Source organism: Pelobates fuscus, chromosome 2, assembly GCF_036172605.1.
Source record: "Pelobates fuscus isolate aPelFus1 chromosome 2, aPelFus1.pri, whole genome shotgun sequence".
NCBI classification, from domain to species: Eukaryota; Metazoa; Chordata; class Amphibia; order Anura; family Pelobatidae; genus Pelobates; species Pelobates fuscus.
In genome coordinates this window covers 141,412,323-141,439,239 of record NC_086318.1, presented here as the reverse complement: position 1 = coordinate 141,439,239, position 26,917 = coordinate 141,412,323, and the positions used below count along the sequence as shown (strand labels likewise).

At 37.1% G+C, this 26,917-nt stretch overlaps 1 protein-coding gene across 1 annotated transcript in view; it reads right to left on the bottom strand.

The window, feature by feature from the left end:
• LOC134586876 (probable cation-transporting ATPase 13A5) overlaps positions 1 to 26,917 on the bottom strand; it is a 196,899-nt gene that overhangs the window by 48,011 nt on the left and 121,971 nt on the right. The window contains exons 12-22 of the mRNA XM_063442778.1: positions 26,384 to 26,572; positions 23,610 to 23,671; positions 19,301 to 19,451; positions 17,831 to 17,917; positions 14,462 to 14,618; positions 14,001 to 14,118; positions 7,036 to 7,160; positions 6,656 to 6,819; positions 4,131 to 4,256; positions 3,175 to 3,254; positions 954 to 996 (exon numbers count right to left, since the gene is read on the bottom strand). Of these exons, the coding sequence (XP_063298848.1) occupies positions 954 to 996; positions 3,175 to 3,254; positions 4,131 to 4,256; positions 6,656 to 6,819; positions 7,036 to 7,160; positions 14,001 to 14,118; positions 14,462 to 14,618; positions 17,831 to 17,917; positions 19,301 to 19,451; positions 23,610 to 23,671; positions 26,384 to 26,572 (1,302 nt within the window). The remainder of the gene's footprint in view (positions 1 to 953; positions 997 to 3,174; positions 3,255 to 4,130; positions 4,257 to 6,655; positions 6,820 to 7,035; positions 7,161 to 14,000; positions 14,119 to 14,461; positions 14,619 to 17,830; positions 17,918 to 19,300; positions 19,452 to 23,609; positions 23,672 to 26,383; positions 26,573 to 26,917) is intronic.

Sequence of the window (26,917 nt, the reverse complement as noted above, 5' to 3'; positions counted from 1 at the left end):
AGATATGCAAATATTCGCCTCCTGTCATTACTAAAATTAAGATTATTAGTACACTAAAGCTAATATAATTTTCAATTTTACTCTAAGGCAAAGCAAAGTTTTAATTACAGTGGATATGGAATTCTCTGCCTGAAGAAGTGGTTTTATCAGAGTCTGTACAGGTGTTTAACCCCTTAAGGACACATGACGTGTGTGACACGTCATGATTCCCTTTTATTCCAGAAGTTTGGTCCTAAAGGGGTTAAACAGCAAATGAATGCATACTTGCGAAAACATAATATTCAGGGATATGATTTTTAATATGTGGGGTAATAGCTTCTTGATCCAAGGATACATCTGACTGCCATTCTGGGGTCAAGAAGGAATATTTTCCTGGTTTGTTGCAAAATTGGAAGTGCATCAAACTGTTTTTTTGCCTTCTTTTAGATCAAAAGCAAAAATAGATGTGAGAAAGGCTGAACATGATGGACACATGTCTCTTTTAAGCCTATGTAACTATACAATACATGAGCAGAAAAAAATATCCCACAAAGGAAGAAATGGGTAAGTGTGACTGCATGCACAAGTAACCTATTCGACTAATATATTAAATAATGGAGTATGTGCAGGCGTGACATCATTCATTACTTGTTGCTGTGGATACAATTGAAGGCAAATTAAAACCACTGTTTTGTTGTACAAGAGTAAAATTCAACGGCATCTTGTTTCCCCAAACGCATATTTTATGCATTTGGGGAAAATTGATTTTATCTACCTCCTTGGAGTATCTCTTTGAGTCAGAGCATAAGCCTGCCTGGAAGTCTATTGCAGTATATTGCATAGGTTACCTCTTTGACACTGAAAGAGTATTTCAAGCATGACAAAAATAAGTTTTATTAATACATAAAGCACCACTGGGGAAACCACTCATTTTATGAAAAAAACAAAAAACAATCTAATAATAATCTGCTTACCCCACAATCATTTGCTCCATCTCCACACATTCCAACATAGTAGCTAAAATGATAAATAGTCATTAATTTAGTTTATTTAAGAATATATGACATTGCATTACTTTTAAAACATAATATATGATATAATTGTGCTTTACATTGACAAATAAACCTCTGCACAATACATGACTCTGACCACACACAGGTCTCCATGTAAAATAAAGGAACCCTCTCCTACCTCAAAAAGCACATCATTGAATTAGTTCAGTGTAGAAGAGAACAGTGTAGACAAAAGCACATCACAAGAGAGTTACATGTTAGCCTTACAGTCCCATTCATCAAACCAAGAAACTCAGTCTAATATCAGGGGCTCGTATATTATTATTAGTAGTAGTATTTATATAGCGACCGCTTATTTCACAGCACATTGCAATAAAAAGGGAATTTACCAAATGAGATAATAACAAAATGTAACAGAAACAATAGGTAGTTGAGGACCCTGCTCAAATGAGCTTACAGTCTAGAGGAGGTGGGGTATAAAAACACAATAGGAAAAGGAGCAGAACTGGAAGTGAGAGTGGAGCGTGGCCCTATAGGAGAGAGCGAGAGGAAGATTTGAGAGATAGAAGTTACTTTTTGAGGCCATAAACAATCCTGAAAAGATGGGTTTTGAGGGACTTCTTAAATAATTGAAGACTTGGGGAGAGTCTGACAAGGGTAGGCAGGCAGTTCCGAAGGAAAGGAGCTGCCCGTGATAAGTCTTGCAGGCGTGAATTTGCAGTAAGGGTGTGAGAAGCAGACAGGAGAAGGTCACCAGTAGAGCGGAGAAACCGAGAGGGTGCATACCTATGAATCAGTGAAGAAATGTAAGAGGGGCTAGAGTTGGTTAGAGCTTTATAAGTAAGGGTTAGGATTTTAAATTGACACCTGTAGGGTACAGGAAGCTAGTGTAAGGATCGATAGAGGGGTGAGGTGTGAGAGGAGCGACAGGAGAGAAAGATCAGCCTGGTAGCAGCATTCACCACAGATTGTAGGGGGGCAGTACGGCTTCTGGGGAGACCAATTAGCAGAGAATTACAGTAATCGATGCAAGAGATTACTAGGGCATGAACAAGCTCCTTGGCAGCATCTTGTGTAAGAAAGGGGCGTGTGCGGCCAATGTTTTTAAATGTATATAAATGTGCTCCACTTAGAAAAAAACCTAAGTGAGTCTAAGTAAACCTTAGAGAGTCTTTCCATATGATGACTATCAAATACTTTATTAATCAGTTATATAGTATTCACAGACTACAGAATATATTGCTATAATGATTTATGTATCAGCAACATACTATTAACCATATAACATTATACTAAGAATTCTATTAATACTAAACTGCAGTAACTAGAAAACTGGATTTGCAAAATTTACACCAAAATAGCTCATTTGAAAAAAAGCAACTGTTTGAGAATGTTTTACTTGCTGATAAATTGGCTTGATTTGTTTTCAAGATTTTAAATAAACGACAATGCATTGTTCACCTAATAAATCACTAACTCACTTTGTAGAATCAAAAAACACTGACACGCACATTTCTGGATTAATAAAACGTAAACAAAAAAATGCTATGTAACTTTCTTCAGCAAAGTCACTTGTGAGTTTTTCATAAAGTTGAAATGAAAAACTCCCAAATAATGTTTTGAAATTCCCTATGTATGAGTGTCATGTGGTTCAAGGCATTGTATGACAAGCTTTTGACAAAAGGAGGTGATTATCACACAGGCACCTTGACTGTTGCATGACTTTATTTAATACATAATTAATTAAACATGCACAGTTCAGCTGTTTGTTAATTCTAGTTTCTCTTTTCCTAATATTAGATTTTGTTGGAACATCTGTTACAATTCAGTGTCTAATACATAATAATATATGAAATTGGAAGTACAAATATTTCTATCACAACAATTTCTATAACTCAATTTTGTTAATTAGTAACATTTGAATAAAATGAAATACAAAATGAAATCCTCATAAGGTGTACTAAACCTGTACTAATGATTATGGAATCAATGTCATATTTATGTATAATCTTTTCAAACAGAAGTTAAGCAGGAGTCATTATTAAGGTCTATGGGAATTATTTTGTAGATAAATAATTTCAAAAGTTTATCCAAAACATTTAATCATTTGAAAAGCTTATATTGCAATATTAAATTGTGGCCAATATCAGATATTTCACATGCAATAATCAAGTGAGCTTACTCTAATTTTTGAAATTCTTCGATAAGACTAGATTTTTGGCGTGGGGTCATTCTTGCAAATATTGTCCCATTCAGCAGGATCTATGTGAGAAAACAATGTTAAATCATTTGTAAGTGCTATATTTTTATAATTGAGTCAAATAAAAAAAGTTAAGTGTGATAAATATCTATGATTTCTTTCTATTTTATGTATATCACTTAATGGGATACCATAGGCATCACAACAACTTTTGCATAATGAAGCAGTTTTTATGTATAGATTGTGCCTCTGCAGTCTCACTGGTCAGTTTTCTGCCATTTATGATTTAAATAACTTTTGTTTCTGTCCATGCAGCCCTTGCCAAACCCTGGCCATGACTCACACAGCCGACATGAAAAAAAAAATAGTTTAATTTTCAATCACATTTTAACTTACGTTAGAAGTTTTTATCTTCTGCTCTGTAAATTAAACACACAGAGCAGGAAGTATAGTAGGTAATTAACCTAGCAAGAGATAATAAATTCATAATTAAACAGACTGAGCAATAAAAGAAGATTAAACACTAGGTTTATTTTTATACAAAGTATTTAGAAAGGCAGTGTAAGCTACACGCAGGAAGGTGTGACTGTTAATAACCTGCTAGACACTGTAGGAACCTTCTGTGTGTTACATTTACAGGGGACAAAAACTTCTAACATAAGTTCAAATCTGATTGACAATGAAACCATTTATATCATGTTAGCTTTGTGAGCAACAGCCAGGGTTTGACTAGGACTGCATGGACATAAACAAAAGTTACTTAAATAATAAATGGCAGAGAGTTTAGCAGTGAAACGGCAGGGTCATGACCTATATACCAAAAATGCATCATAAAGCTAAAGGTATTTTAGTGTCTATAGTATGCCTTTAAGACATGTAGTATAAGGGGGCAGAAACAAAGAAAACACAAAAGTATGTGATTTTAATGATACAGATACCTTGGGTAGAAGGTCATAAAAATGCTGCAATATGACTTCATAGGTTTTCCCAGTCATTGCAAAGTGATATTTTCCATCCATTGTTGGGTTATAAATTAATCCGTTCACAAAATCAACATGGGTATCCTACAAAAGAAGTAATCTTTATCACTAAAAATATTCCCTGGTGCAATGAAAAAACAGCAAGGATTTAAAAAAAACAAGCAAGCAAACAAACAAAAAATAATAATAGCATATTTACAGTTGTGCTCAAAAGTTTGCATTCCCTTGGCAAATTGGTAATATATGTAAATTGTTTTACGAAAACATGAGTGAGCAGGCAAAACACATTTATTTTTTATGGGATTCATATTCAACTGCAGGCTATAACAGAATGGCACAATCATAAAACAAAACATGGCAACAAAGACAAAAATTGTCCCTGTTCAAAAGACTGCATACCCTTTGTTCTTAATACTGCGTATTGTCCCCTTTTAGCATCAGCATTAGGCTCCTAATTCTTGCAGGTGGTATAGCTGCCTATTCGTCTTGGCAAAATGCCTCCAGGTCATGCAAAGTCTTTGGTTGGTTTGCAAGAATAGCATATTTTAGATCATCCCAGAGTGGCTCGATTATATCAAGGAAAAGAGACTGTGATGGCCACGCCAGAGGTATCACCTTTTTCTGCTGTTACCACTGGAGGGTCAACTTGGCATTGTGCTTAGGGTCATTGTCCAGTGGTAGAAAAACTGCTACCAATGACAAGGGACCCATGTTATAAATGTCCCTTCTCACTCAGCCACTTTTAAACATCTTCCGGTAAGCTCACTGTAGTCTGGAAGCCTGAACGTAACCCGATATTGCAGTTTATAGGAAATATTTTAGCTTGGGAGAGCACTGAGATTATAGTCTAGCAGCCCAAACAAAAACTCACAAAGCTCTCTGCTAATAAATGTCCTGCACAATTATATCCTGCTGCCTCAACTCTGCAGTAAAACTAGACCAATGAATCCATACAGCCTACAACACCTGTATTCTAATGTTGTGGGAGAGTATTAGCCTCCTTGTAACTTTTGCAAATCCTTCCTTTACTTATTAGCAGTTGTGCTAGAATTTTTACATTCTTAAACAACGTTAAAGAGTACACACACAATTTATGATATGATGGTATCGTATAAGAGCTTTGCCTACTTTAAGTTAGCATTGTACATTATTATTATTATTGGCATTTATATAGCGCCAACTTATTCCGCAGTGCTTCACAATATTATAAAGGGGGAAATGTAACAATAAATTAGACAATTACAAAATGTTACAGGAACAATAGGTTGATGAGGACCCTGCTCAAACGAGCTTACAATCTAAAGGAGGTAAGTTATGAAAATACAAAAAAAGGGCTTCAAAGGGGATAACAACTAAGCATTGAGTTGGAAAAGTAATACAACAGAAATGTGACAGTGGAGTGTGGACATTTAAGAGAGAGCAAGAAATAGATTTGTGAAATAAAAGTTACTTTGGGAGGTTATAAGCTTTTCAGAAGAGGTGGGTTTTGAGGGACTTCTTAAATGATTGAAGACAAGGAGACAGTCTTATGGGGGTAGGCAAGGTGTTTCAAAGGAAAGGAGCCACCCGCAAGAAATTGTGCAAGTGCGTGTTAGTAGTAAGGGTGCAAGTAGCAGACAGGAGGTCACCAGCAGAGCAGAGAGACCAAGAAGGGCCATGTCTATGACTTAGTGAAAAAAATGTAGCAGGGGCTAGAATTGTTTTGAGCTTTAACGGTAAGGGTTAGAATTGTGAATTGACTTCTATAGGGTACAGGAAGCCAATGTAAGGATTAACAGAGGGGCGAAATGTGAGATGAGCGACAGTAGAGAAAAATCAGCCTGGTGGCAGCATTAATCACAGACTTTAGCAAGGCAGTATGGTTCCTGGCGAGATCAATTAGGTGAGAATTACAGTAATCACTGCTTGTAATCACTAGAGCATAAACAAGCTCCTTAGCAGCATCTTGTGTAAGAAAGGGGCAGACACGGTCAATGTTTTAAAATGTTTGAAAAATAAGAAACTCTATTTAGAGAGATTGGGTTTTAGAAAGCGGGGGACATCCATGCAGCGATTGAAGAAAGGCAAGCAGTGATGCATTCTAGGAGAGTGGGGGATAGATCATGGAAGGAGAGATATATCTGGGTGTCATCAGCAAACAGATGATAATGAAATCTAAGGAATTAATACGTTTGTCAAGGGGAGACGTTTAAAAAAATAACAAAAGGGAACAAAGAACATAGCCTTGGGGGACTCCACCCGAGACAGGACAAGGTGTCATTAGAAAAGGAGACACTGAAAGAATGTTGGATGAGGCAGGATGAACCACAAGAAGACACTGTCACAGAAACCGAGTGATTGGACAGTTTGAAGAAGGAGGGCATGATCAACAGTGCAAAAGGCAACGGAGAGGTTAATAAGAATTAGTATAGAGTTTGGATTTAACCGTGAATAGATCATTAGTTGCATGAATCAAATGTACTGCATAACAGCACAGAACATACTTTTGACTGATGCTCATTTAGCTGTGTGTCATGAATAGTCTTCCAAGTAATCGAAACAGGCAGATCCTTTGTGCCTTCACTGGCTTCTATTAAAATAATCTGGCTGCCACTGGACATCATCCCACAATTATTTCCAACTGTCAGTGCTGTTTGGAGATTGTCACCTTTATAGAGAAACACAGAGTGAGGTGCATGGTAATGAATTATAACTCACTAGTTGACTAGCACTGTAGATATTCTGATTGATTTGTAGAACCAGATATTGGTACAGGTCAGTAATAACAAGTGAAGCGTTAGATCAGCCAATATAAGCTTTATGAAAATTGCCTCTATGAAAAATAAGCACCAAAGTAAAAAATAGAATAATTATAAAAACTTACCTGTGATCATCACAGTTCTAATATTTGCATTAATAAGCTCCGTCAACACTGCATTTGTCTCCTGCTTTAGGCGATTTTCCATGATCAAGAATCCTAGAAATGTAAGCTCTGATTCAACTTCTTCCCTTGAATAGACATAAAGACATGTTAATGTAACACATAGATTCAGAATGGTTTAGTACAGGGGTTTCCAATAAATTTTTCCCGTGGAACCTTTTTACATATTGTACCAACATCATGGAACCCCCCGAAAAAAGTTTGCGTTGTAGCACAAACTTTTTAATTAGCAGAGCGTAATGTTTTCTTTTTTGGCAAACTTAGTTTTTTGGTGTATGAACACTAGTGTTCTACAGATAGTAAATACTAGTACTTAGGAGCATGTGAGCGTCTGTGTATGAAGTTGGTGTTTGCATATAATTTTAGCATTAAAATACTGTGGTGTGTTTGTATGTAATGTTTGCATTTGTTTTCAGTGGGGTGTTTGGTTGTAGTATTGGATATTACATGGAAATGTGCATTTAAGTGTAGCATTGGTGTTTGAGTGAAGGGTGTGTTTGAGTGTTTGTATATCATTTTGGAGTTGGAGTACAGGGGTGTGTTTGTATTTACTGTTAATGTCTGCAGGGGTGTGTTTGCAAGTTGTGTTGGTGTTTGCTGGGATGTCTGCACTTACACACACTGGCACATACACACACACTCAAATACACACACTGGCATATACACACAGAGACACACACTAGCAGATACACACACTGATACACATACTGGCACATACACACACATTCAGATACCCACACTGGCACATACATACACTGACACGCGATACACACACACTGAGGTATACACGTTGACACACAGATACACACACAGAGGTTATAATGTTTACAGCTGCAGCCACCCTCCTATTAGATTACCTTTTTCTGCAGGAGGGTGGCTTGCTTGGAGTGCTGTTGGTTGCTGGTGTGTGAGGTCAGCAGCAGCTCTCTTCCCCGTCCTTCCTTCTCTCCATCCCACTCAGCGCGCTCTATGTCTGGGAGAAAGTGACACGGTGTCACTTCCTACCAGCATCCAATACTACAGGGACCCGGTGACGCTATTAAAGGGCCGCTGTTCAGCAAGACCCATCGAGTGGCCTTAACCCCTTAAGGACCAAACTTCTGGAATAAAAGGGAATCATGACATGTCACACATGTCATGTGTCCTTAAGGGTTTAAGTGCAGAACCCCAGTTTTATTCTCGCAGAATTCTAGGGTTCTGCTGAACACCAATTGGGAAATGCTGGTCTAGTATAACAATCATTATACTATTTCATGATGTACATGCATGTCTCTTGGTTACTGCTATAGCATTTTAATCCCTTCCACTACACACACATATACTAGTTGGATACTATCCCTGGCTAATATTTACTTGACCAGCTTGTAACAAACTCCATTCTCTCGTGTTCGGTTGTCCATACCCCCTAGTTTGTCTCCCGAACAGATTGTATGCGGTCCCCTCTTATCCACCTCCCCTGGCTGTTAACCACAAATTGGTGATTAACTTGAGTGCTTCACCTTTGTCTCCTGAACACATGCAGCAGTAACTGGTCATCGAACGTCAGTAACTATTTTCGGCCTCGCATCTCCGCGAACCTGGGCAAAGATGGTATCGTTGACCGTCCCACTTCCCAACCAACTAGATGAATGGTGTTTGGGAGATAGGATCTACCGACTGGGGGAAGCATTTGCTCTCTATAAGCCAGGGGGAGCATTTGTCAGTGTTCACACAGAAATTCTTCTGGAACTGTTTTGGCCTCGTGGCCGGCCGGTCGGTCAAAACTTTCCCTAGATGGCGATCCTGTTTTACCAAACTGATCTGAGCGCTATATGGAGAACTTGGCTGCTCAGATCAGGGCTATTCAGGGATATAAGACTTGGGGGGTTCCTCTAAAATATGACCATGTTTTTGGGGTGCATATGTATTTTATGTATTTCCTATAGCTGAGAGATAATTGAATTACTGATACTTGACTCAATTATCTCTTTGACAATGAGAGGGGCTTGGTTATGTTCTGAATGGAGACCCCATGCTGGGTGTCTGTGTATAAAAAGGCTGTGTTTGAATGCGTTTAACCAGTTGTACTCCCAGAACAGTTTGTTGTCCAGTTACTGTGGAAGGGGGGGGGTGAGAGGGATAGAGCTATCACACTTTAACTCATTGTTCCTGAGTTCCTGAATTTCTTATCCCAGCAGAGTTAAAGTCCTTGTCAGGACAAGGGCTCTGCTACACAGCTGTAGTCTATAATTTAAAATGATCTGGGTTTTCTTGCTTATAATACACATGGAGTGCAATTATAAAGTCTTAGTAGTATAGATGCATTAGTGCAGAGTACAGGTCCATCTGTTATCCAATAATGACCTTAAGTAATTACAAATAGTTTTTTTCCACTTCTGTAAAAATAGCATTGCACAATAGAAAAGATTTAGATAGTTTATCACAAATCAGTCAAATCAATCAGCACAACATAAATATACATATAAGCATTCATACAGCACAGTTTTATATTACATTTTAATTTTTTGTTCAGTGTATCTTACTAATTTGTTTTCCCTTTTATTTTGATTATAGCTACAATTACTTTAATATTAAATATTAATGATGGCCCTAGACATTTATCTTTGTGATACATAAGTAATCCAAAAGAAAGGTTTTTTTTAAAGGCGTAATGTCTGTATTTTTGTCTCCTTAAATAAATCATAGTGTCTCATGATAACTCTCTCTTCTTCATGTCACCCAGGCATAATTTAAAGGGACATGTTTCACTTGAAGACAACTGTCTGATTCAAAAACGTTATCATTGAATGAGACAGTTGTCTTACTCTGCAGGCAAAAAAATGTAAATGTGATGGTAATGCAGGTAAATTAGATTTTTTTTTCTTTATTTTTATATCTTTCTTTTATTTATTTTCAAAAAAATATACAAAAACAAAGTACAGATAATTATCCCACATTTACATTTATATTACTTTAGAACAGACTTAAAACTATAGAGGAAAGAATACCATTGCTAACATATTGTACCTAAATATACCACATAAAACATATAAAATATATAGACAAACAACATTACAAGAACAACAACAAAAAAGTCTCTGCGCAGGGCAATTCTAAATGTGGGGACATTAAGAAACATACTAAACATGCCTGCCATAATGTGCTTCTATATCTTATCCAGGGTATCTGAATAAGATATATATTGTCCTGACAGAGAGATGAAATAGTATTCCATGTTATATTGATATTTAACTTGGTTTAGCATATCTTTCCAGATGGAGGGAGTAGATTTATTCCATAGACCTGCCATACATATCTTGGTAACAAAAAGTATATGGGTAATTAGAATTTCTTAGCTTTACCGTGGAAAGTGAGATCAATATTGGATAGAAACAGTTGAGGATAAATAGATATTGATTCTTGTAAAAATGTAATGATTAAAGTAGATAATAGATTTTTAAAATCATATACATCATTACAATCCCACCAAATATGATAAAAAAGTACCTGTCTCTCTCCCACATCTCCACATCTCTTTAACCATATTATATTGTAACACATCAATTTGAATGTTTATGGATATGCAATCTCTTATATCAAACCTATTCTCAGATGTTTTAAAATAGTCAACATTTCATTAAGAATCATATTTGGAGGGATATTTTTTTTTATTCCAAATCAAATCCGTCAAAAAAACGAGGACAATCCTCTTATTCAAGATTATACCAAGTGTGATTAGAAACAGTAGGTTTAAACCATAGCATTAGATAGGATATCATACAGGCTTCATGTAATTTTTTTACATCAGAGAAATAAATTCCTCCTTTCGAATACCTTTCCGAAGGATATTATGAGAAATTCTAGAATGCTTACCAGCCGATATTTATTTAGATATTAGTTTTTTGAACTGGTTAAGGACATCCTTATTGAGTCTAAATGGCAATGCTCTAAAGCAATATGTTAATTGAGCTATTAAGTATGCATTTATAATATTATAAAGCCCCAACCAAGAGACCTCTGTCTTTTCCCAGTTAGTTAGTAATTTCTGAAAGGTTTTCAATATTTTTTAGAGTTATATTGTATTAACTAATTCCCAGTTAATAAACACAATTCTCACACCACTTGAAATGATATTGAGATTTAAGATATTAGATATAATTTTTAGATATAGATATAATGTCAAAATCTGTTTGTTTATATAAGTTAATTTTATAATTAGAATAATTACCAAAGATCTCCAGAGAATTTAATACGGTAAGAATCATATCACCAGCAAAAAAGATATTGTAAACCATCTGATGAGATACATTTAAACATTGTATTGTTTTTTCTTTCTGATAACACATGGTTCTATTGTAAGAATGAAAAATAAAGGGGATAGTGGTTGGATTGGAATATAATAACATTGTCTTCTATACAATCTGACGCCAGATACCCGAACGCGTATGAACTCTCGGAGACAGCTCAAGATTACCAAATTCCTCTGGAACAACATAATTCGGAAGCTCACAGCGGAAGCGGTGGAAGAGCTGGAACAACCGCTATCTGCCGAGGAGCTGGCCATCGCCCTCAAACAGTCCAAGGTCAACAGTTCCTTGAGCCCATATGGCCTCCTACCTCTGAATGTTCTGGAAAATCCTACTCCCACACTTGCTGAAAGGCCTGAACTCTATCCTCTCAGGTGGACAGTTCCCTAAGAACACACTCAGCGCAGTGGTCGTGGTCCTCCCCAAACAGGGGAAGGACACCACCATCTGCGGGTGCTAAAGGCTGATTCATTTCTCAATGTGGATCTCAAATTATTCACCCAAACCTTAGTGGTACGACAATCTCGAGTGCTGCCTTCCCTTGAACACCCTGACAAGGTCGGCTTTGTGCCGGACTGAGAGGCCCTCAGCATTCATTGTCCACTCTGCCTGAATACTACACAAGGATCTGGTGCTGGTCTCCACTGATGCAGAGAAGGCCTTTGAGTCCACGCTTCAACACATGGGCTTCGGCCCTCACCTCCGCTCATGGATCATGGCCCTGTACACAAACCCAACGGCCAGCATACGGATTAACGGCGCACTCTCAGCTCTGTTCCTCATCTGAAACGTCACCAGACAAGGGTGCATCCTGTCACCCCTCATGTTTGACCTCTCTCTAGAACCATTCCTGGAGGTGGTCAGATGGGATGGAGGCATCACAGGATTCACATTGAACCGAATGGAGCACAAAGTAGCCGTATACGCGGACGACATGCTCTTTTTCCTGGATAACCCATTAATCTCCTTGCCCATCCTACGGCAGGCCTTCCGGGAGTACGAGGAGCTGTCAAACCTAAACGTAAGCAAATCGGAGGCACTTAACATCACTCTCTCGGCAGATAGAGAACAGCACCTACAAATGCAATTCCACTTCACGTGGTGCAAAGTGAAACTCAAATATTTGAGGGCCATCTGCAAATGGGAAAAGGAGACGGGAACCACACTGACCACACAGGAACGGGAGAAGATCTATATAATCATACATAAAAGCTCCATCAGCTCCAAATACCAGGAGACCAGCTATAAGATACTGACCCACTGGTATAGAACTCCCGACATGCTACACCAAATGAGCCCAGAGGCATCAGAGCTGTGCTGGAGATGTGGTTCCGCCACCGGCTCTGCTCTCCACATCTGGTGGAGTTGCCCGGAAATCACCCAGTTCTGGTCCATGGTCAACACTAAGATCTGACAGATTACTGATACCAAACTACCACTCCAACCGCTTCCCATGCTCCTACACCACACAGACAAAGCCCTAAACACATACAAGAAGTCCCTGATGTAATATCTCCTTACTGCTGCAAAGCCGTTGATTCCCACTTTGTGGAAATGTCGGGGTGCGCCCACCTTTCGGCAATGGATGGATAGGAAAGGGGAAATATACAACATGGAGTCCCTAACGGCAACCTTACATTGTTATACCAGACCTGCATAGACCACATTGTTAATACTCTGAACTTTGTTTTCTATACCTGCTAATTTTTTCCTTGAACTTGTATTACTACAATTAATCTGAAATAAAGATTTTAAGAAAAAAATAATAACATTGTCTTATCCTTAAACAAGCCCAGGGTGCCAAACTTAATCATGACAGAGTTAAGGAATCTCCAAATGACTCTATCAAAAGCTTTCTCAACATCCAGTGCTAAAATTGCAGAACCATATTAATGAAGATTGATCTTTTGAATTAAATTAAAGTCTGTGATGTCTCTATCGCTGATGAAGCCCATTTGATTAACATTAATAAAATCTGAAAAATCTAGTTTTGGATGATTTGATAATATCTAAGAATATTTTTTTATATCTAAATTTATAAGATAAATCAATCTGTAGTCAGTAATTCAAGTTTAGTCTTCACCTGGTTTAACAATAGGAATAATTGAAGCAGTCAACACTTCTCTAGGAAATGCATTATTATCAGATATATCTGGTGCTGGGATTCTCTATCCTACTGCAGCATAATAATGCCCTGTTTATGTAATTAGTGGATAGTTTAAAACTTAGAAGACCTATCCTTATGATACACTGATGAAAGCAGGACATACTTTGCAGTAATGGGCTTGCTGTGTGTGTTATGGTAATGACAGCTATGCTGTTATGTCGAGTAAGAGCTCTACAACAGTCTGCAATCCATAGGTTAAGCTGTATGAATGCAATACAGTACATTCATGTGAAGATTCTATCAAAAACTTTGTTGGAATGGTTGAGATTTTATGTTTTTAATTTTACTTACAATGAGAAATGAACATACATAGTTACCGTTTTACTTTGATAAATTAGTCTAACAGTTATTTTGTTACAACATTACAACAGTTATGTTGTAACCATGGTGACAATACAGTACTATAGCCCATGCAGTTAGTACTTTGTATCCGTTCAGGTAAAGCCATTTCTTACCTTTTTAAGTGTTTTAATTGTGAAAGTAGTCCAAATTCCAATGATCGATATGCTAGACCTATAACTCGAAATCCTTGCATTGTGTAAACATCAAGTGTCTCTAAAAAACTTTGGGGAACTGTATAGAAAGGTGGTAATTAGTTTCAAGACAATTAAAACCTCCCTTCAAGACAAATCATTATATTTACCAGCTAGAACAATCTATAATTTGCATGGTTAACTAATAGGTTTATTTGAAAACATTCTAATAAAAATATACTACAGATTTAACATTTTACATATTATCAATACTGTCTATTATGGTATTTGTGAACATGCTATCTATCTATCTATCTATCTGTCTATCTATCTATCTATCTATCTATCTATCTATATCTAACTGCCTGTTTACCAATAATCTTGATACTATAATCTGTCACAATTCAAAGCAATTAAATGTTTTATCTATTTTATATAATTACCAGTTTCGGGTTTGCAAAAGCGGACGACCATCTCTGGAGCTCCCTTTAAATAAACTGTGAATCTCTCTTCTCCTATGACCTGTGTTACAACAGACATACGTTGTAGTGTGGAAGAGAATGGAAATTGATGCAGAATCAAAATTCCTTCAACAGAGACCTAAATGAAAAATGCAAATGCATTTTTAATATGTGGTTAGTTTGTGTTAGCATCATTTTAAAGAATAAATGAACATCTAAAATGGGATGTGCATATCCTAGTCATACAGTATATTTGATTGTACAGTATTAGTTAGCTGCTACATATTTTGGCACATAATGATAAGAAGAAAATAAGATAGTGGTAACTATGACGTTATGTGAGAAATCATTATTGCCATTGTTGAGCTTTTTATTTTTTCCTTAGTATTTGTGAATTAACATGTTTATTTTCTGAAACGCACCAATTCATCAAGGGAGTGCTCAAAAAGATACAAGAACCGTAATAGGGAACTAATATTAAATATGATTTTGCTCCAAAGTTATTATAAGTCTGACCTAAAAACTCCAGGCATACAAGGGAGGTGTTATGCAAATCTAATTAATGTGATTGTTTACACAGTAAGCATCATACCTGCAAAAGGTGTAATCTGAAAAGCAATGATGAAACTGATAAAAGGTCTATATACACCATATACACTGATCAGCCACAATGTTAAAACCACTGACATGTGAACTGAATAAAATTGCTTATACACATGTAAAGGGGTGGGATATATTAGGCAGCAATTAAATAATCAGTTTCTGAATTTCATGTGTTACAAGCAGGAAAAATGGACAAGCAAAAAGATCTAAGGGACTTTGACAAGAGCCAAATAGAAATAGCTAGAGTACTGGGACCAAGCATCTCAAAAATGGTGTCTTGTGGGGTGTTCCCAGTATGCAGTGGTTAGTGCATAACAAAAGTGATGCCGAGAAGGATAAATGTTGAATCAGAGTCAACATCATTAGCACCCAAAGTTCATTGATACACTTGGGGAAGCTGTAGCTCAAATTGCTAAAAAAAAAAAACTTAATTAGGGTCATGATAGAAAGGTGCTGAGTATGAGTCTGCATAGCCACTGGTTTAGAGTGCCTATGATGACCACTGTCCACCATCGAAAACTCCTTCAGTGGAGATGTGAGCATCAGAACTGAACCATGGAGCAATAGAAAGAGGTTGTCTGGTCTGATAAATCATGTTTTCTTTTTAATAAGGTTGATGGCTGGGTGTGAGCACATAACTTACCTGGGTAAGAGATGGCAGTCCAGAGGAGGCAGTTTTATGCTCTGGGCAATGTTCTGCTTGGATACTGTGGGTCCTGACATTCATTTGGATGTTACATTGAAACACACAACCTAGTTATAGATTTTTGTAGACCGCATACACCCTTACATGGCAATGGTGTTTCCTGATGGCTGTGGCCTTTCAACAGGATAATGCATCCTGCCACACTACAAAATTGTCAGGAATGTTTTGAGGAACATGACAAAGAGTTCAAGGTGTTGCCTTGGACTCAAAGTCCCTCCTCCCACATATCTCAATCCAATTGAGCATCTGTGGTATGTGCTGAAACAATAAATCTGATCCATGGATGCCCAACCTGGCAACTTGCAGGACTTAAAGGATATGCTGCTTTTGTCTTAATACCAGCAGATTCTCCACAAGACATGTTCAGAGGTCTTGTGGAGTCCATGTCCTGAATATACACTGATCAGTGTATATTCAACCCTTCTACTGAGACAGATGATGCTGGCCAATCAAATTATTCCCCATAGAAAATCTTTGAGGGTCCTTTTGCATATGTGATAAAATGATTCTCCCTATAGAGAGGCATTTCAATGCTTCTCTATAGAAGAGTTAAATGTGTTTAGCGTAATTATGATACCATATATACCCCTTACAAAGGGTTGAGGGGAGAACATGGGCAGCATGGGAGGTGCTATGCATGCTAACAACACATGCCAAACATGCATTGATTTTATTTATTTATTTTAAAACAGCCCAGAACATTCATTCTGGGATGGCTAATGATACTGCAAAAGGTGGAGTTACACCTCTGACTGCTATGTGTTTTATGTGAAATGATGCACATATAAACTCCAAGCACAATGACCACTTCAAATAACTGAAATGGTCATTGTGGTTTTACTAACCCTTTAAATATCCTGATTATTTATTTGCAGCCCTATACAGACCTGATGTCAGTAAATAAATAGAACATTTCTTCTTCACATATTATCTGTGAAGACAAGATCAGTGATTTCCAACCCATTCCTAAAGGAACACCAAGGACCCAAGTTTGACCAGTGTCCATGAAGGAATAGAAATGGTAGTTGCCTAGATGTTCTGCTGTTATGTCCCGAGGTCTGGGATGGGGAGAACTGGATTGTGATGGAATTATTTTGTCATTGGTCCTAAAAGAGCTAATTAATCTGTCTCATCGACATAAATCTTAGCTATTTATGTAATAAAGCAGTAATATAAGAAGGGAAATCATTGTCACATTTAGTTTGTGTGTTTTTAATAAATGAATTTAGTGTATGTCTTTCATTAAATATTTTAACACTATATCCCTTGGAATTTAAATTAAACTGTGCTGGGTGCTGACAATATTTATTAAATAACTCTAGGAATTAAAAGATTTAGTTGTAGAAAAAATGTTTGCTTTTATAAACTAACAAATAACTATGCGGGTTTAAGAATACTTTGAGTGTCTAAAATAACTTGCTAGTACATTAAGACAAGGGTTACATTCCGCAAGCTTTTCTGTTTAACTTGTTAAACAACACGGGTGGAGTGTACAATTTTTCCTATAAAATAATAAATGTGTGTGTATATTTGTATATACACTCCCTGCACATTATTTACTTTTCCCAAGGAAAACTTTGGTCAGCATTAGAAACAGTAGATTTGGAATATCACGCTTCCACAATCCCCCAGAAATACTGCATAGAATATACTAATGCATAGCGTCTGTCACTTCCTGTGATGTATTTCTAAGAGTGAAAACTATGGGCAGCAAAAGATAATTTCAATCTGACTGCCTCCAGAACCCATTACAACTCAAGGAAATGCACCCTGTTCTGCAAAATGTATTAAAAAATATGTTCCAGAAGAGAGTGAAATGTATGGGGAAAAAAGACAATTTATCGGTGATTAGAATGGAATTAGGGGCACGAGGCCCAACAGTTATTCATTTATGGGGCTTCTCTTAATGTGATAGTATCCTTGACAAGGTTTAGTGTTATCAACATCATATCTAGCCATATAATTGTCTGTGCTCAGAACCCTAATATAATCAACATAGTATTACATTAACATTTACAAGAATAACTAAATAAATGACTTACCTCCTGAGCTTTGCATCCTGGTTTAACAACTGAACATGAAAGACATTCTCCATTTCTCTTATTGCCTTTTGTTGGGTCTTCAAGCTCCTAAATAAAATATTATGAAATAAAAAAAGCTGTCAAAATGTATACATAAATTTTGTTTAACCTTTCGGGACATTGAGACATTCTATACTATCCTGAAAATAGCGGGTTTCAACACTGTTAAAGCCCACTGGCATATGTTTTCTAAAGTTTTTGCCCTGGGATACAAAGATGATGATAATAGGTTTATGTGTTTACATAAAACAGTGCGTCATTTTTTACTTTTTGACCTCACCCTTATTTTAATTACACCTATTGGTATATAAAATTTAGTTATTAAAACACAAACATGAAGTGTCATACCTATTAGGTTTCCCTAAAAAATGGGCAATATTGTCAAGCAAGGTAATGACTATATCTCATCATATTTAGCAAGCATTTCATCATATGAGGACATTATACTTGTGTGCCTCATTATAGGCCCTATTTAACCCTTTTGTGGCAGAGAGACCTATGGTGATGGACATCTCAGTTAAGTGAGCTTATTTAATCAAAGCAGTCATTGTGTACAGAGTAGGACCTGTCAAAACACCAATTGGCTGCTCTAATGACTTATACATTGCATGATCATATATTGTAACTTTTGTGGACTTTTACCATAAGTTTATAGTTGAGTGTGTTGGTTTCTGTAAGTTGTATCTATCCATCACCACAGCACCCTAATAAAGTAGACATGTTTAGTTAAGCTTTTCTGATCCAAATCTAGTGATTGGTGCTCATGCCATTGTGAGTATGGGAGATTCTTGCAGATCAGATGTACTATATTTTCACAAGAAAATACCCCAGAATAGTACAAAATGGCATGTAAAAATCATTAGTATGAGCAAAATAAGTACTCCCCCGACTGGAGGAAAAAAAACAATATTCAAAATGATGTAGGGAAAATTGTATTATTGACATGACCATGTTAGGTGTAGCCTATATAGATGTAGTGACAGATGAGGTAAAGAGTGACATAAGTTGATGACAAGAATAGTGGCAGTATGTAAATTAGTCACGCTATTTTTTTTTTGATGCAATGAAGTTGTTCCATGTAATGTGCAAGTGAATTGTGGATGTGCATATTCTATGTCTGCCTAAAGCAAGCATATGATTTATGGCATAATTGTTTTGTTTTTGCAGGCATATCTGGCTTAGCCATCTATCACCTATGAACCAGAATAACAAGTTCAGTTATCTCTAGAGAGCTTTTGCAAGTTATCTTCTGCTATTAAAACAGCTTGTTTTGTGTGCCTTCTATTATTTTCATGCACCCTTTTTTCGCAAACCCCTTTTTTATGATAAAAGAAAGTAAATATTAACTTCCCATTTGGTTCAGTGAATATGTATCATTTAAGTACCGGTATATTTATAACATTATTACCAATTCGGAAACACCATACTGACCCATCCAGTCCCTTCGAACATCTTTATATCTAATGGATCTCCATATTTTTCACCATCCATTATAATCAGTGAGTGACAACTTGCCATTGCCCCAAGCACATGGTTCCAAGAAAGTCGATTTCCAGAACAAAAATTATGCATATCCTGAAAACTTCATAGAAAAAATTAACAAAAAAGGGGTTTGAAATTTTCTTATTTATATATAGTAATTTGATAAATTGTTTGTCTATGAAAATAGATTAACTAAATACATTTCTGCTACATGTTTCCTTTTAAATTATATGTGAGATTTCAGTATCGCTTCTATAGCATACAAAATCACTTTATTCTTTCCATCTGTAGTTGCCCATAACTATAATTTGTTTGAGCTGTAGTTAGATGGTTTTTAAATTAATTTCAATGTATGCAGATTCACCATATGACATTAGCAGGCAAAGTCTTTCTTCATGGAGACAAAACTGAATGATTGTGGGAGTTGTAGAATTAGATATTAGATATTTATTATACTTAATATTGCATTTGCATTTGCATTTTGATTGCAACTTAATATATATATATATATATATATATATATATATATATATATATATATATTAAGTTGCAATCAAAATTATTTAATAGTTTATTGCATATAATATTATACTGGAGTAATATCATTTTGTATTATATTTGAGTATTGTGTTACATAATTGATAATTATGTAAAACAATACTTTGTTATATTTATTTATGTTTTCTTTATTTCATGTTGGGGGATCTGCCTGACAACTCAGGCAGTGATGTCCAATGCCAATACTGACATGTGTTCACGATGTCATAGCTATCACATGGCACGGAAGAGTCGGATTTGGTGGAGGGGGACTTCCTGGGTTGTCAGGCAGTCCCCCCAATAGGGTTTGTTGTGGAAGGTAAGTACTGTGGCTCCAGAAAAAACACTGAGATCGGGTAGTACCCCTTTAAGGAGTGCTCCCAATTAACTGGTATAGATGTTAGTGGACATGCCTAAAACAGACAGGAAAAGGTAATAAAAAGATATACCAATAAGCTTAATATGAGAGAATTAGGAAATAGATGAAGGGGTTGTAGCAACTATCAAAAATAAGGTACACTGAGTGTATGGTAAGCTCCCAAGTATCATGGCTAAACAAATGTTACAATTAAACTTTATTAGCTGTTGCCCAAATGATACAGTTGCCTCAGTGTACTTTTATAGATATTGCTGCTAATCCCTATAACGTTACTGGGAGACTGCTTCAAGGGCTATAAAACGGTAAAATTAATTGTCCTTGGTATTGGAGCGATTTAACAGCCGAAATTAATATTATGACCCTATTGAAGCAGACATGCCAGTAATACAGGTGTAGTAAAGTGGGGAGAGAATGAGGTAATTTTTTCTCCCCTGCAGACACCTATAATGAATATACAGTAGATAAAGGGAGATAGGGGGGAGAACCTGTGTAAGATTGTCCCCTAATCGATGAGGGCAGCTAAAGGTGCTAACTCAAAAGCCGAGGAATATCTATCTGAGTCCTATAAAGGCTGAAAGCACTACTATGCTAGTTCCCTGCAAACTCCTTGTAACACCTTCGTGGGTGTTCTATGCTAACACTAGCGCTAGGAGTAAAGTCCCTATAACGATGAACTACCTGTTAAAATTCCTATTCTCAGTAAAGCATAATGTGATCGGCTTACAAAATAATACAAAACATAAGTGCGATAACGGATTCCCTTAAGTGCATAGTGAGTGCACGGTGAGTGCTCTAGTGAGGTGTAGGGATATCCTAAGGCAAAGACCCGACGCGCGTTTCGGAGTTGAAAACTCCTTCGTCAGGGGCTGAAATTTGCCGCCCAGACCCCCCCCCCCCCGGTTTTAAATAAAGGGGTCTTAACGAGGGATTCTCTTATACCCCATTTATCTAAAAGTCTCCAATATATTTCATGGACATTCATAATCTCATAATTTTATAATAAAGAATACCTTAGCTGATTTAATTATTTATGTGTATTTCACATTTTCACGTTTATGTTGATCACTCACCACCCGAGGACATTATCTAGCCCTCTGGTGTTCCAAAACAATTTTTTATTTTTTCCCATCCCCCCCCCTTTCCCCCCCCCCTCTCCTTTTTACTACTTTCATTTTTCAATAAATATTTACCCATTTAACTTACTATTTATCGATCTGAAATTAGAGATACTAATGATAAATATGAATTTACAGTGACTCCATTACTTCAAGAAATGATATATAAAATCACTGTAACCTTCATAACTTATATGACCTGGGCAATTTACAGTTTTCCCGGTCTCAGTAGTTTGGCCATAAAGGAACACACATTGATACAGTAACTATGTACCTTTAAGACACTCAAAAACCGAATCCATACTGCAAGTATCCAACTTAAATATTTCGTTATAATCGTGGGCAGGATCTATGTCCACATCATGTCGTAAGAGCATAAGGGGGAGGGCAGTGAAGCTGCCAATCTTGTGACGTATGTATTTCACCCACGGCATTCTCACGTGGTATACAACCGATACGTCACTGATGACCGATCTGGGTCTCGTTACCTGATTGGTCGAACCACATTTAAAACCGGGGGGGGGGGGTCTGGACAGCAAATTTCAGCCCCTGACGAAGGAGTTTTCAACTCCGAAACGCGCGTCGGGTCTTTGCCTTAGGATATCCCTACACCTCACTAGAGCACTCACCGTGCACTCACTATGCACTTAAGGGAATCCGTTATCGCACTTATGTTTTGTATTATTTTGTAAGCCGATCACATTATGCTTTACTGAGAATAGGAATTTTAACAGGTAGTTCATCGTTATAGGGACTTTACTCCTAGCGCTAGTGTTAGCATAGAACACCCACGAAGGTGTTACAAGGAGTTTGCAGGGAACTAGCATAGTAGTGCTTTCAGCCTTTATAGGACTCAGATAGATATTCCTCGGCTTTTGAGTTAGCACCTTTAGCTGCCCTCATCGATTAGGGGACAATCTCACACAGGTTCTCCCCCCTATCTCCCTTTATCTACCTGTATATTCATTATAGGTGTCTGCAGGGGAGAAAACATTACCTCATTCTCTCCCCACTTTACTACACCCGTATTACTGGCATGTCTGCTTCAATAGGGTCATAATATTCATTTCGGCTGTTAAATCGCTCCAATACCAAGGACAATTAATTTTACCGTTTTATAGCCCTTGAAGCAGTCTCCCAGTAACGTTATAGGGATTAGCAGCAATATCTATAAAAGTACACTGAGGCAACTGTATCATTTGGGCAACAGCTAATAAAGTTTAATTGTAACATTTGTTTAGCCATGATACTTGGGAGCTTACCATACACTCAGTGTACCTTATTTTTGATAGTTGCTACAACCCCTTCATCTATTTCCTAATTCTCTCATATTAAGCTTATTGGTATATCTTTTTATTACCTTTTCCTGTCTGTTTTAGGCATGTCCACTAACATCTATACCAGTTAATTGGGAGCACTCCTTAAAGGGGTACTACCCGATCTCAGTGTTTTTTCTGTATTCACATTTTCCGGGTTCAAGCCCATATTAGGTGGAACTGGTACCACCACCCTGACCTTTTCCCCTGACTCTAGACCTCCTTTGATGGTTGGGCATAGAATCCAGGGAAATATTTATCTCTTATCAAGTACTGTGGCTCCCTGCAGGGCACAATTGTTAGGGCAAAGATGATATAACCCTAATGGTGTTATATCATCTTTTGCAGGGGACGGCATAGTACACCCTAATGGCAGTAAAGGGTTAATGAAAGTACAAAGATATGAAATGTAAGAATCTGCTCTTGCCATCCTTTTATTTGTGGCTGTTGCATTAGGGTGATGCCAACAATACTCCTCACCAAAGTGGTTAGTTGCCTTAATACTTGTATGGTCTTTTAGGTCAACAGATGTAGGTTACATTTCTCAGTAAAGGAAAGTACAAGCTATGGTATAACAAGCTGCATAATTTTAAACTGTTGCATAGCTGAGAGCAAAGCAGTAATACGTTTCCCAAGTGTCTTTGGTTCAGTGGGATAGTCCCGGATTCAGTTCAGGATCCTGTCCTACACTCCCAGTTCAGGATCCTGTCCTACACTCCCAGTTCAGGATCCTGTCCTACACTCCCAGCTGTGTACCATGTTGTCCTGTAACTGAGAACACTAAGGAAATGTACAGTGTGAGTTTATCATTAGATGCTCTTGTGCTATACTTAATGCATTCAGGGCATTGAGCCCATGACCAAAGAAACAATCACTAGAAATTCTCAGTTGAGAATTTTAGTAACACTTACCATCCGCCTTCTGATGGAAGAATCCCATATAAATCTAAGACATCTTCTGTAAGAGTACCTGTCTGGGATAAAATAAATAAATAAATAAATAAATAAATGATGGCAATAAATGCTAAATATGTTCATCCATCATAGAAGTGTTCAAAAGATCCTTTAATAAAATATTTATATTGCAAAAAATATTTTTGAATATGAAACCAGGCTGCTGCACTCACCTGAACATGCATAAATGGGTTGTTGCTGGGGCCGGTTTGTACAATACGCAAGATCCAGCGCACTAACTCATCCACTAAACAGCAACCTCAAAGCTAACAGATTTTATCAGGTTTTTGTTAGTTTTTGGGGGGGAACTCTTTGGCTTTTTTTCTCACAGTGCCGCAGGCCAATGTCTGCAAACCATAAAGAGTTTGAAACGGACACTGCTATAAGAATTGTCCCCATTAAGGTGATAACCTTTAATGAACAAGGGGATCAGTAGGTCCCAAACAATTTCCCACTTGTCCCCAGGAGGGTCCAGTTGACCATCTTTCCCCTCATATATGCGAAAGGCAAATATTTAGCCACTTTCGCTCTTGCAAAGCTTGTAGAATTTTACGCCATATCTAGAGCGCTTTGAGCGGATGTACTGTTTGAATCCTAATCTCCCTTTATATTTCATTAAGGATTCATCAATTGATACATTTTGTTGGGGGCTATAAACTTCAGAAAATTTGTGTTGAAGATGGTCTAACAATGGGCGTATTTTATGAAGCCTATCATATTGGGTGTGATCTCTGGGATGACAGAGTGTTTTGTCATTAAAATTTAAATATCGGAGCAGCAACTCATATCTTGCTCTAGAGATATGATTCATGGTTCAGGAGTACACTGCACTAGAACAGATAGGATTGGTCCTCCAGTAAGAGCGAATTGATGGGTTCTTTACAATCACTGTAAGCATAGTAAGAGCCCAGATTTTGTTCAGTTCAGGGACATCTGTGGGATGCCAAGCATGTTCCCTGACCGCATAGCTACCCGGATTGGTATTAATAATTTGGGTAGCATAGAGATTAGTCTCGGAAGCAATCTCCTCCCAGATGGTATCTCCTAAAAATAACCCCATATATTGCATAGGGGAGAAGTCATGCACATTGACATTAATGCCTTCATTGGCACTAAAAGGGCTCAGCTCACTGTAGAGGTACCCACTCCTCCTCCACATTTGGTGTAGCAGGGGAAGTGCAGCTTCTTTTTGCTGGCTCACACACAGATGACGTGTCACTAGACGTGTCAGAAAACTGACCTAGGTCAAAATCGAACCCAGTGTCAGCAGCGTCAGAGTCTGACACCAAAAAGGCATATGCCTCCTCCAAACTGTACATGTGCTGCATGTTTCACCAACACACTACCTGACACAGTGTGTTTTTTACAATCTCCTCTTTCCTAACCCTGTGCTAAAAAAGACTAAAATATACTAAAACCGGCTAAAACTTAGTCAGTTTCCTTCCTAAACTAACTCCTGCAAAAAGATAGTAAGGGAAGGAAACTGACTAACTAAAATTTGCTGCTTATAAAAAAACAGACTAAAACAGACTAATACATGGCTTTTTAACAAAATAAAACCCATAAGGGCAAAAAAAAAAAACAGACAAACAGACAGTGCAAAAGTACTGCTGTAACAAGATTTGGCAGGAAAGGGGTTAAACGGAATTTTATTACTTTTTTGACAGGTTTATTTGCACTTCTGGCAACAGTTTAACAAACTCCTCAAAGGGGATGTTTCTGAGGACGGTCCTGAACCATCATTGGTCCTTAAGGGGTTAAACGTAATCAATGTATATAATTCAATAAACTTGCCCAAGTAGTCCACATACCTGTGTCTAGTCCCTTTTTTGTATTCATACTTACCTGTGAAGTTTGGTCCTCCCTGGACTGGAGGCATGGTTGGATTATAGCACCTACCTTATCTATGCCATGTTACAAGCAGTTTTTTTTTTTTAATAGAAAAGGGAAAAAGTGCTGATTTTATACTTCTTGAATGTAATATTTTACTATTTATTTTTGTAATAAATGTTTGCATTTTTTTTCCTAATATCTATTTTTTTGCGCTTCAATACCCAAATATATCGGGGAGGAATACATCAATTGAAGGATTTGATCTATATATCCTCATGCCTATATACTTGAGCCAGTTTGAATGCAGGCTCATTAAAATGTGAGTAGGATATTTAACCACTTGTATATACATATTTGAAAATTGGGATATTTACCAGTACGATATTGCCCTATATGAGTTTTATTCTCTTCAGAGGCATCTGGATAAAGATCTCCTTTATAGCATGTTCTATGGTATATGAATTTATTTATTTCCATTTGTGTATAAATATTCTAGTACACACTTTTGGTTTTCTAGTGCGCTATCCACTTTATATTCTATTTTCTGCCCCAGTTTTTTTAATAGTCTCCTTATGAGCATGAAACATGTTATGATTCATTGGGATGCTGCCTCTTGACTTACACCATCACATGTGATGTTACTATTACTTTTAGTTTTAGTTACTATTACTTATTTATTCTGATCAATATTAAAGCTGGGTAGTAATGTTTTCTTGCAAAGTTGTTTTGGTCACTTTAGTCATCGAGTGTGTTTTCATGTAAACTTTATGTACGCATATTATTATAAACAGCATTCAGTGAATAGTTTAATTGACTAGCTATGTCCTTTTCAGCAATGAAATGTATGTCTAAATTTATATAAAGTATATATGTCTTTCATGTTTTACATTTTCGTTTACCTTGTCAAAACAGGCAAGATTCAATTGGCCAGCCACATTTATCCTCTGAGGGCTGATACAAAAAATCCCCTTTTTCTTCAGCCTTGTCTGAGCATACAGAAGGCCTAGTGTCAGAGCAGCAGGCAGAGCTGCATTCACCGATGCTGTGACCATCAGTAATGACATTAACACAATCTCATGTACAGGTGCCTAATTAACAGGAAAAAAACACGTTAAGTTTGTCAGTGTGTAAGCGTGGAAATGGAATGAAACCTTTTGTTCAATATAATTTAAATTTGTGGGGGAAATAGTCATCTATAGTGCCCCAAACAACTATATCTCTTTAAAAAGAGCAGCAAATTCCATCTATGCATAGTGCTATTAGTTTTGCTGGCACAATGTATAGAGTGGGAGAAAACTATATTTTAGACTTTAATTCCTTGGCAGACACGCAAAGCATTCTTCTTTCAGCTCAGATATGCTCAATGTATAATAAAAACTTTTATTTACTGAGAGACCTGGTGCACAACCTTTTAACTTAATTTTAGTTTTGTA